The 12,752-nt window shown below is 38.9% G+C and overlaps 1 protein-coding gene across 21 annotated transcripts in view; it reads right to left on the reverse strand.

Annotated features, from left to right (window-relative positions):
* The window catches only part of LOC141973985 (transducin-like enhancer protein 4), a 99,177-nt gene that overhangs the window by 12,989 nt on the left and 73,436 nt on the right, over positions 1-12,752 (reverse strand). For 8 of the 21 annotated variants that reach the window (XM_074933127.1, XM_074933126.1, XM_074933134.1 and 5 more), the window contains 3 exons: positions 2,232-2,351; positions 1,629-1,682; positions 824-976 (listed from right to left, as the gene is read on the reverse strand). In XM_074933127.1, coding sequence (XP_074789228.1) covers positions 824-976; positions 1,629-1,682; positions 2,232-2,351 — 327 coding nt within the window. Of the gene's footprint in view, positions 1-823; positions 977-1,616; positions 1,683-2,231; positions 2,352-6,804; positions 6,814-7,098; positions 7,108-12,752 lie in introns of all 21 variants that reach the window. The other 13 variants (XM_074933122.1, XM_074933117.1, XM_074933130.1 and 10 more) reach the window with 5 other exon arrangements.

The raw sequence follows: 12,752 nt of genomic DNA on the forward strand, positions 1-12,752 counted from the left end.
AAATGTGGTGCTGGAAACACAGGATGGGGGCAGTGATGGGTATAAAGTCAGGAACTGTGCAGTGCTGCTCTTGTGACAAGCTTGTTCATCAGACAAACCACTGACTCGCAGGCCTGAACCTGTCATTCCACCACCTTCCCTGAGCTCTACATTCACTCTCTGCTTTCTTTTTATTTATTTTATTTCTTTAAATAATTGCATACCCTGACCTATGAAGAACTGGGAGGGTAGTTACTCTGCAGCTCTGGAAGGTGATTAACTGTGGTCACAAATACAAAAGGAAAGAACACCCCCGACTTGCAGGCAGTGCTTTTTTTTGCATTGTTATTTGCGATGCATGTCAAGGAAGGCTCTTGTAAATGACAGATTACTTTTTAGATAGAAAATAAAAATTACTGTTGTTGTATATGGCCTGGTAATTCAAACAAAGCTAACAACCAAATCACATCCAAGCAGGGAACTGAATTTGCCATAAACCACAGCACAGGAAAACAGCTCGAGGAACCCCTGTGTACTTTTATTTATTCTCAGAATGACAGTTTTTCAAACGGGGGAGGAGGAAAACATCTCTCAGCACAGCATATTTATCATCTACCCACACCACCAGTGAAAATAACCTCTTACTATCCCAAGAAAAGGCTGTGGACTTCCTCCTTACTGTTTTATTAAATTCCCTCGAAGAGATAAATTAAACAAATTTCAAATTGCTGCTTCACAGTGCTTTACTGATAGCTGAGAAAATCCAAATTGTGTCCAGACAGAAATCCTGTAAGCATGTGTTTCAGCATATGATCATGGGTTATGAGCATTCTGAAGCACTTACAAGGCTAAGTTCTTTGGATTTGGAGGAAGGAGTACTGCTTGAGGATGCAATAGACGCCGGACTAATTGGTGCATCTTTCTTCAGCAGTCGAGTCTTGTCCAAGCCATTCTCCCGTGGAGAGTGTGCTGGGCTCCCTCGGGGAGAGGAAGGATCCTAAACATCAGCAACATGGGTTAGTATAAAAACTTCGTACGAGCCACTAGTGCTTGTCTCAAGCAATTCTCACTTTGGAATGAAGATCTGTCACTAAAAGTGACAACTTCCTTCAGTTCTTAGAATTTTATCAGCTAAATCAATTAAAATCAAGATGGATAATGAAAGACAACTTTTTTTTTATTTAAAGAGAGTTTTAAAATTTGATGCCATTATCCATGAAAAATAATGTTAAAATTCTGTGGATATTGAAATAGGCATGTAAATCTGATTTGTCAGGTGGCAGACTGAAAAAGGTTTGAGGCACTTGGCAGACCTGATAAAGTTTACAAATGAAGTCATGGCCAGAGTAGAAGAAAACACAGATACCCGTACAAGCTGCATCCTATCTGCTGAGCAGAACAGGCTTCAAATATCTCAAGCATACTTTTTGCTCATACAAGAAACAAAAAGGTCCTTTGTAGAAGTAAGTATTACAGATCTGATTTACATTCTAAAGAAAGACGACCTGCCTGGATTCCCTCAGGCATTTCAAGCTCCTTAATGAAGTCAAAGGCTGTAATCTTATTCATATACCCAATATGCAGCACAGAAACCACTGAACACACCCCATCACCACCATGTAAGGTAGAAAAACCACCTTTGTGTATACCTCATTGGAAACATCAACTACCAAGTTGTCATCGCTCTTTTCACCATCACTGTCCTGCAATTACAAATCATTATGTGTTACAAACATTTATTTAATATCACAACGTCTCTTAAGTACAAAAAAAAAAAAAAATTAAATGCAAGGCTGCTCACAACTATGCAATATAGCATTTACTTTTACCCAGCTTTATGTGGTAATACAATTATAATATTTAGGTCACCTATAGGGCTTCTGCTTAACAGGTTGCCACACCTATAGCACTCTTCTCAGTTTTCACACTGATGAAAATGGACGCAGGATGAAAATCCTCATCCAAAATTGCACTGCACTGAGAAATGGAGCTAGAGTCCAGATCTACCAAGTCCCAGCCTAAGTAATTCTCAGTCCTCTTGTCACACGCCTTCCAGGTGCTCTGTATGTATATTGTTAAAACCACTACCAAATCCTACCCACTGAAACCTTCCACCCAGTATAGATGTTAGAGGCAGGGAGTAAGAACCTGTTAAAAATTTAACCCTCAATTTTAAAATTAGTTATGTGGCAGGAATCAGGTGAAATTACAGAGGAACACTCAACAATGCACGATGTAGACAATTTACTCACATAACGAGCTGCTATTTCCTTCTCTTCCGTCTTCTGTTTTTTACTATCTGAAGGATAATCTGTTGAATTTCTGTGCTTTTCTGCTGTTCTGAAACTGGCTGAGGGAGATACAGAAGAGCTCTGCAGTCAGAAAACAGATGAAGAAAACATCATCAGATGCTCATTCAAAACAGTGATTCGTTACTACCCCTCAATACAACTTAACCTGGTACGTATGATTTGGAGTTGTTCTCACAAATAGCACTTTGGATTTTAATCAGTGATAGCTACCCAGCAAGTGTCTTCTATTAAAAATGCACAATGCATTGCAAGAGACAGATAAAGGTGATCAGCTGATGGATCCTAGTTGCAGTCTGCAGTGTCAACAGGATGAATGTAGAGCTACTTTGGAACATTTTACAAATACTGTGCATTGGCCTGGTTTTGGCTTGTTTCCTCTACAAATATGCAGGGTTAAATCAATACTCCCAGAAGAGGGAGGGTGGGTGCACATTTGCCTGTGTAAATCAAGAAGAACAAAGTGGCTCCAGGTAAGTCACACTTCAGCATGTTTGAATGAAGATTTCTAGCAAAGAAAGCAGCAAGCTTCTGAACAGTCTCGAAGCAAGTAAAGAACAAGGGAAAACACCTTAAACTCATCTTATTTTGGCACCTTTTACAATTGCAGGCTGTGCCTGCAGTAGACAGAAACACAATGCAGTGACTCAGTGAGTCTCTTGTCATCATTCTGCTGCTCTCACTCAGCAATGATCATTAAAGATCATGTGTACAGGACAGGAAAGCAAGGAAGATAATATGTACTTTATGCACTGACATCCAACAATTCTTCTCTACTCCTTTAAACAAGGCAGATGACGTTTATCAATTTCTACCATACTTCCAAAGCTTGGTGAAGCCTGTATCTTAGCATACAAAAAAGGAAGTAATGAAAGATGAAAAGTTGGGATTGATTATAGCAGCAGCAACTTTTGACCCTAGTTCAAGAAAGCATTTAAGCATGCGCTAAACTTTATCTCACACTGAAGTCAATGGTTGAATGTAGGTAAGGGTGTGTTCAGACATTCTGCAGAATTAGAACTGACAGGAATGAAGATGAAAGCAATTCTCAGTTGAAACCCTGCAGTTTCCATATCTCTGTCCTCCTTACATAAGGGGGGTGGGAGGAACAACCACCAAAGAAGTCCCTACTGTCGGATTTTCGATCTTCCCATTCATCCAGAAACACTGGTTTTGTTGTTTTTCCACCACACACTACTGACAGCTGTTGTTCTACATAAAACACAGCAATTTGGTTTTGGAGTTTTCAGTGCATACCTCCCTACATTTATTTTACAGCTACTACCAGGAACACAAACCAAGAAATTAGCATTTACATTGTGCAATTTCTGTTCCACCCCTATGACCGTATTTCTTCTTTTCCTTAACTTATTACACCACAAACTTCTGGTAAGGATTAAGAACACTCAACTACAGAGGTTAAGCTGTTGTTGCCCAAGTCACATGAGAGAACATTTCTCCCTGCTGGGACACTCAGGTCTTCCTCTCCACTTCTCCAAAATTTCCAATTCTTGTCAACAGCAGCTCAGATTAATGAGTGGTGGAATCTGCAAAATATCTTCCATCTTTTTAAAACAAAGTTAGTGCTGAACACAGCCTGTACCTTTCCCATTGGCTGTCTGCTTGCCTCCCTCCCTCTCTCTCTCTCCCCATGACAGTACAAAATAGGTAGACAAGGATTTCCCATCCTGAGCAAATACATCTTAAAATATGTTCACTGACTTAGGTTGAAAGGGAATCAGTAATACAGTATTGTTTGTATCATTTACTATAATGTTATTTTTTGCTCTGAAAAGACAACACACGTTAAGACATTTGGAGACAGTGGCAGGAGGCACAGAAGCCCTCAAAATAAAGGCAAAGTAGAAATCCAACATTAAATGAACTGGTGGCTTGAAAAATGTATTTGTTTACTGCAACAACATAGCATAGTCTTTTGCAAAAAATTTTAATAGTATGCTCCTATTATACTTATATTCATTTACAATTTGGAGGCAGTAGCTTGTAATGTGAATTCAATTCATTATTTCTCAACTTCACCCTACAGAAAGCAATTTGCTTTAAAATGAAGAAAAATAATCACCAGTAAACTACAAATTAGAATGGTGTCTAAAGAATTAAACTACTGCACTTATTTAAATAGAAATATTTATTTTCATAAATTTGAAACCATATAGTTTCATTTTTCACAATCTAGTTAGCTATGTGCTATAGATACCATTTTAATCTTTGATTTTACTGCTTAATAAAGTAATAAATTAAAGCTCCCTACTAGAATGATAAAGTAGCTAATTATCACTAGCACATAAACGATGAGCATCACATTGGGCATTGGGGCAATGAACACTGCTTAATGATTTTATTGCTTCAAAGATGGATCAGACCTGATACTAATACGAAAAGATATTGCTGCAGTACCTCACATTAGCAGAAAAACAGAGACAACTCTCCTATTGACAGCAGGCACTGAACTGAAGTTTGGCCGGTGTATTAGGACTAACATTATTTTTCCTCAAGAGTCAATTACTACAAAACATATCTGAACATTCTCACTTTTAATTGTCCTACCCCTTTTCTTGCATGGTGCCAGTCAACCAATACCCCTGCAACATGTAATGCACCTGTCACATACAGTTCTATGACTTCATGGGATATCTGATACTGGTGCGGACAGATCTAAATGTATCTCTTAAGCTAAGTCTCTTAAGATATGTCATGTACACAGCCAGTGAGCTATGGTCTAGATCTTCGTATAGACCTAACACTTACTTACTTTCAGTGTGCAAGCAACATTATTATCCATACTGAGTTCCCACTACTGTTTGCAATAGCTTTCCAACCTATAAGTACTTGTAAGGATCCATCTTCAGTGAAAAATAGTAGAATGTGACAAAAGTCCACATGGTTTCCACTGTCACTGGATTCCTACCTATAATCCTGTACCCACCCACACCCTGGTTCTTGAGTGTACAAGTCTACATACTCCAAGAGAGGTCCTTATATTTGCAGACCATGCAAGAAAACCTCAACTGAACCACACTGTTTAGCTGTCAGACTCTGTCCCGTTCCTTGATTAAAACATTGGTGCTCTCCTAACAGCTGCCTTTAAGAAGCTGCAATAGGATAGCTACTTAGAGAAATTAAGTGATTCAGCATTATGACTTGGCAGGCTGTAACTTAATGGGCCAGAGTACTCATTTTAGTAACTATTAAAATTTATAGAGAAATAAAGTCTCTTCGCACTGCTGTTTTCTTCAGTAAAACGCATTCATCTACGAGAGAGTAGCACTTTCCTGCTAACACTGAGTTTGCTCACATAAAATAATTAGATCAGACATAAGAAAAAATACTTTTTGGTGAAAGTAGGTTATATTTAGTTTCTGTTTTAGCAAAACGTACTGGTTTTTCACATTCTTCTTAGGTAGAATATTTTTATTCATGATAAATGCAGCACAAAATGCTGACAAAAATAACTGAACAGACACATTTACAGAAAGACTGAGCACATTGCCTTGTACATGTAATTTGCTTAAGAAGTGGAAGAGTGTGTTTTGAGTGCTGGACCCACAGTATCTTTTGCACTAGTCTGTAAAGCATGGCATGCTACGCTTCAGCCTCTGTTTTGGGCAGTGCTGAGCACAGAGCCAACCATAAGGATCTCCCACCACAAGGACCACTCTGTTTTCTCTCCAACAATGGCAGGGCACAGCTCCTGGTGGGAGTACCAGTGCCACACATGCACAAATTAAATTAACATAAAGAGGGCCATACAAGCCTCTTACGAAGCTGTAAAACTCTCACTGGTAACAGGGCAAACATCAGCACACTCACTGTCTATTTGGGATAATTTATACTTCAAATTGCTAGGAAAATAAATAAAGATTTCACCACTTTACCCCCAACTTCCACTGAAAGTTACTTGCATAGATGACTCACACTGTAACACGGCAAAAAAGAAATCAACATGGTCAGATCGCACAGCCATCCAACTGCTCTCAAACCCTGCAAGCCCCAACTCCTCATATGCTAGCTCCTGTAGATGAAGGCCTGGCCTGAGCAGACTAAGTGATAATTAAATGAAATCAGTGTTAAAAGTAATGATTAGAGATGACAGGATGAAAAGCCCTCCCACATGATAAAGCTGGTAACTCTTTAAAGCATTCATGAATATGACCATTCCCCAGCGCACCCTTACTACTATGCCAAAATGATGTATTTGGAGTGTAATAATTAAAACAATAATTCCCAACAAAGTGGGAATTATGAGATAATTGACCATCTTGAAGTATTAAGCAAACTGCAGTAAAAGCCAAGGATGTTCAACACTAAGGTCAATTACAGTATAATTATCTGAATGACATTATTGCTGTTATAAAGTCTGTTGCAAGTATAAAAGAAACTATAAAAATGGATACAATATGCATCGCAGGGAAATGACCAGGCAGTAACGCTGCTAGGTTGGCTGGTGCCAATGTTATTGATGGATGTACCAGTGCTGGAGCTTGGACTCAGGCACTGCTCCAGGCTTGGCCTTGTAGCACCAACGTCTCCAAGATAAAGCCATATGCTTAAATCAGAAATAAAAATAAATTAAAAAAAAAAAAAAGAGTGCTGTGACTTCTCACATGCCAGGGATGACACAGAGACTGCTCTGGTAACAAGTGGTACAAGGTGGCAAAGCTCCATAAGAAACACCTGGACAAGAACAAGGGTCAGTCCAGTACAGCCCATCAAGAACACATGGCCAAGGAGAAAAACTAATCAAGAGCTAACACGCAGCAAACCTTCTGCATGGCTCTAACTGTAAGACAGTACCCATCTGCCTAAAAGAACGCATTCGTTTACATACACTCGTAGGCGTAGGTGCATTACTTTCATTAAACTGAGGGAAATGGTGTAAAACGCTGTGGGATGCTCTACAGATACCATATGGAGTGTTTCATAGTGTTTGTGCTCCTGAGGTCGCCCACACCTACACTGCTACTACACGTTTTTCTTGCTGTTATTATTATTATTACTATTACTACATTACTATTATTAATACATCCCAGTATCCACTCCAGTCTCACAGATTTTGTGCTCTTTGCCTTCATTTTCCAATATCTCCCCTCTTTGTTGTCTTTACTTAGGCAAGCAGGTTTTCCTTACCATGCCTTTCCCTTTAGGTATACGCAGTGGGTTGTGATCAGGCTGACACAGTTAGGCAGTACAGTCCAATGCACATCTCTTCCAAAATGGCTCACCAAAGGAGGGGAGGCTGATAGCCAAGTATTGTTCCCACATATATCACTGGAAATGGTGAACTTTTCTAGTATTTTCACTTCCCCCTTTTCCAACTTGTTTCTCTATTCATCCAAACCAAAACCCAACTTACACGCAGCCATACCATGATCAAATTTGTGAGTTTTTTCAGTCTCATTCACCATCTTTTCCCTGTAGCTGCATTTTCAGATACCAAAGTCTCAATAATCGTCAGTGAAAAATGCTACTAACTAGCTAGGAAAGATACAGAACAAAGATGGTTTTAATATCACATGACCCCATCTGAGTTAACTGGATCGAGTTTAGTAATCAAGCATGTGATAATTATTTTTAATACAAACTATGATTAAGATGCAAACTTTGAAGTTTTATATAGCATTTTTACCCACTAATTAACTTCACTAATTGCAAAATTAATGAAGTTAATTAGTGGATAAGAGTGTCATAAAAAACATCAAAGACTAGATGTGCAGGGCTGCTGCAACAGCAATGAGATGGCCATAAAGAAGTCCAGAATAAAGAAAATGTGTAGGCTCAGCAGTCAAGTCTTTGGAACACAAGTGATCTCAAAAGTTTTATGTGCACAGATATATAGATATGTATGTACGTTAAGTATATGTGTGTGCAATTTCTTTAAAAATACCCATGTAACTGTTTACACTGGTGCTTGCCCTGGTGGTACCACTGTCATATTTAATCTGAGCTAATTAAAAGCATCAAAGTCTAGATGTTTTGAATTGCATGATAAAATGAACAATAAACCACTACAGTTTTACATGTTAATTCCAGTCATGTATTTCAACATACACTTATCAATTTGCTGAAAAAAAACTAAGCAGGCCACACAGCAGAAGTTGGAAATACCTAGCAATTTTGACGTATAATCCGATCAGCATGTGCTGTTGTTTCTCTGGCCCCTCCTGGTGTACAGGTACATGGTGGTAGCAAGAAAAGTAGGTGTTTAAAGCAACAGTGAGGGCTGCTGGCTAGCCTTTCACAGATGGATTTTTGCAATAAAATACAGCTTCTCCAGTAATCACTGGCTGAAAGACATAACACACATAAGGCCTAATCACTACTGACACTGTGAGGGTCAAAGGATGGAGAGAAGAACCAATACAGTTTAAGTACAAGCAGTGAAGCAGCAGAGCAGTAGAGGAACACAGCTGTGAGGCAAAAAGGAAAGACAGGTTTAGGTTAAAGTATATCTTAGCACAGGCACATGAAGGTAGTGAAATCAAGGAGCGTGGCAAGAATAACAAGCACCCTTTGGTAAGCAAGACAGTTTGAACAAAGGACTTGGTTTCAGCAGGGAACAAAAGAAAATGAAACAGATGGGCAGGAAAAGGAGTTAAAACACTTCTGATACGTTTACAGAAGCTTCAAAGTTCACAGATTACATTTACCATAAAGTCTGCTCTTGTCCACATCTGCCAGCTTGTAAATATTGAATTTAATTGATGGTAACACAACCCAGGCATTGTCAAACTTCCTTCACCTTTAATCCACAGAGCAATTCACCTGATCTACTCTCCATTCACCACAATGCTTCAATCTCCTCCCCTTTGAACAGACCCAGTCCCCAAATTAAGACCACAAGCTTCAGCACAGAGCAGGTAATTTGGAGGTACTGAAAAGATTTGCAAGAAAGTGTTCAGGCACAAATTGCAACTACTATAGGCAATATAGCAGGTGAGCCTGAGGGCATATGCAAACTGAATTTTGTCCCTAATGATCTCAGAAAAGATAAGGGCTTTCTGATAATAACAGCGAAAGCGTGGAAACACTACCGGAGAAAACCATGCTGCTAGTATTTTAGAAAATACATGCCACAATCTGGGACAAACCCACATGTGGGTCATCACAGCATACAAAGCCCTAAATGTTACTTTAACCAAAATCAGACAAACTGAAACAGAGGGGTCAAAGGCCACCAAGTTGCAGATATTCACAAAAACTGAGGGTAAATATAATCAACTTCAGAAATCTGAGGAACAGCACAGTGCCAAGGAAACATGGAATTACAGCTCTCCTCTCCTCAAATATTTATTTGGGGTTCAAATTACGGATCTTTCATGCTATTTCGTTCAGCAGAAATTTGAAACAGTTAGAACATCTCTAACAAAACAGAAACAGAAACAGAGAGGAGAGTATCAGGAGTTAACTAGGGAGAAAGAGTGAGGGAGAGCGCACAATCACAGACTAAGAGAAAAATCTCAACCAGCCCGGAGCGTTCAATGCAGCAATTTAATTGTGGACTCACTCACCACCATGAAAGGGATGAGAGCAGCATAACCACTAGCCTGCATTATAGGTTTTGATTCAGCGACATGCCACAACACAAGGAAAAGCAGCAGTGCTTCGTAAGTGTTCGTCAAAAGCTGATAACAGACACGCACAAAGAATTCCCAACACCCAGCATATCTCCAGAATATTAAAACTAATTACATTTTCATAGCGACTGAGTTTAAAGAGAATGCACAAGGTAATTTGGTTAGTTTTTCGCATAGTAAGAAAACACTGAAGAGGGAATGTTTTATGATAGCCATTGAAGGCCTGTGTCAGTACGCTTTACACATTGTTAAAAAAATACCTACAAGAATCACGAAATCCCTCTGAAGAATAACCGGCTTTTGCTTAGAGCCCTCTTTTCAGACTCAGTACCACAGTAAAACTGTTATCCTTTCACTTTGCACAGTGATTAAAATGGACTGTACAGCACTGAGCCAAGCTAAACGCAAACACTTTCCTGAAGCGGCTCAAGCCACAGGGGTTATAAAAATCTCGTCTGTACTGGCAACAGAGGTTAGGAGGTAAAAAATACACGCACCTACGCCCCCCCAGATTTTCCATGTTGAAGTAGTAATGATCAGGCTTAAAGCATTGCCTTCTCCAGGGATAGCTAAGTGGATTCAGCTTTCACGTGACAGGTCTAACAACTTTCTCCCGGGATTTATGTTCCCTATGTAATTTTTCATTTTGACCAGAAGGATATAACCTAGCACTAATTAGTCTTTTTTTTTTTTTTCCCTTTAAAACCACAGAGCTCATGTCTGAAGAAGACAGCCCCATGAGATACTCCATTTAGCTGCTTTCAATTAGGTACTGTGCCCCGGTGTCCCACATTTTCAGTTCTGGTTGCACCTAACATAGGCTCTATTCATGGCAAAGGTATCAGTTTTGAGTTTACACGTTTCTGTTCCCTTCTGATCTATCCATATGTATCAACCCTTCAGGGAAAAGCACTTTCATTTTCTTTCATTCTGCCTCTTTGTCCCTAAAGGATTTTATAGTTGTTTTGCTGCAGAGATGACCTAGGAGATGATAAGAAAACAAAGCAAATTATTGTTTTAACTGAATACATCACAGATAGAGCTTATGATCTCTTTCCACACTTTCTGAATTTTTCCCTCTCTTCCCCCCACTTTTAATCCTATTTGTTCCTGATTTGATCAGTAGAAAAGTGATGGGAAAAAAAGTAGCTTTTAAGAGGCTACTATGATTACAAAAAGCACCCCTAAAATTCAGTAGAAACATTCACTCTACATCCCAGTTCCTTCAATCAGCAGAAACACATTCACATGTTTTTCCCAGGTATTAACTAAAAGACTAGCAATTTGCTCATCTCTTCTCCTCTCAGATTTTATGTGTCTTCTGAAGAGTCAATATATTTTATGCTTATCTAATGCCCTACCTGACCTAGGAAGTCAGAGCCACTGCTATGTGCCCAATGAAAACAGCATTATCCAACCAGCCTCTTAATTGGGCAAGTGGATAAAACATGGTTGGGTGCTACTAAATACCTGCAAATTCCAGTTCATGCTAATACTGAAGCAAAATATTTTCTCAACCATCTTCAAAAATATCTTCCAGAAAGAAATCTTTGAGCACTACTGTTCACCTCTCTGCCCAAATAACATCCAGGCCCATTATATCTGCCTCACTTCATCTACACTCACTTACTTATGTTCCCAAGACTCTTGTTCAAGAAATTATCCCACTCCCTATTCAGAAAAGCACTCAAGCAGATGCCAGATTTGAGGCATACACTTTGATCTCAGGGAAGTCACAAGGCAGATAAAGAAATCAGAGGTATGTACGTATGTGCTGAACTTTAGATGCCTACTGTGCATTACCCTGAATCTAGACCTCAGCCTGCTGCAAAAATAATTGTCCCCATTCTCATTCTTCAAATCAAGGACTCTGGTAAGTGGAATGGATGGATGAGTGGTGGGAACACAGATATTGCAGTCAGCCTTAAAACAGTTACATCAGTATAGAAGAGCACATTATATGTACAACACCTACTTTGAAGACTGAAAAAATAAAACACACAGTCCTTTCTGCCAGATTTTTAGATGCATTACAACTACTGAACATCCTAGAGCTTTGCCAAGAGAAGCAGCAGTAGCTTTTACTCTTCTGGGCCTTTCATTATTTATATTATACAGGTCACACTGTTAATTTTTTAAACATTAAAAGCACAATCAAATACTAACTTCAGGCTAGCTGGAAACGTTTTGATGTCAGCAATGAGCAGCCAATACATTTTTAATTCAGGCTAGAGGAGAGGAAAAGTAAAAATCTCTCTCTTGTACTCCCCCTACACTCTGCCAAGTAGTTAAGTGTGATAACTGGCATGCACGCACATGACCTTCTGTTCTATTCAAATGAGTTATCTTAGATAATTTGTGAAGGCTGTTCTCTCTCATTTAAGTACTTCATAATACGATCCATCTTTCCCTTTGCTTTTGTTAAGGGAAGACTACAGTAATCCCCCTAAAACAGTGTTCTGGCAAATGCTCCTAAATTATGTAATTCACTAGGTTCAACTCTACTGTTACAATCATTTTCAAGGAAGACGGGTATAATACATTATCATTATAGCTACACAATCCTGAGTTGAATTTTCCTTGGCTGAATTTCTAACACTTTAATGCCGAAATTGATCTGTTTTAAAAACATCATGTGAAAGGTTTTTTAAATACCATACATGCTCAAGCTCTTTATTTTAAATGGTTTAGAAATGAGCTGGTGGAAATAGGAGGAAAAAAAAAAAAAAAAAGAAGTCTTATGTTCTCTAATCTAGCATTAAGTACATCTTAAAGAACAAGAGGCATGTTTCCAAACAAACTATTGCAGTATACAAATTACCCAGCAGGGATGGGGATAACAATACCTATCATGTGGGTTTAGATCTGA

Source organism: Athene noctua, chromosome Z (assembly GCF_965140245.1).
Source record: "Athene noctua chromosome Z, bAthNoc1.hap1.1, whole genome shotgun sequence".
NCBI lineage: Eukaryota > Metazoa > Chordata > Aves > Strigiformes > Strigidae > Athene > Athene noctua.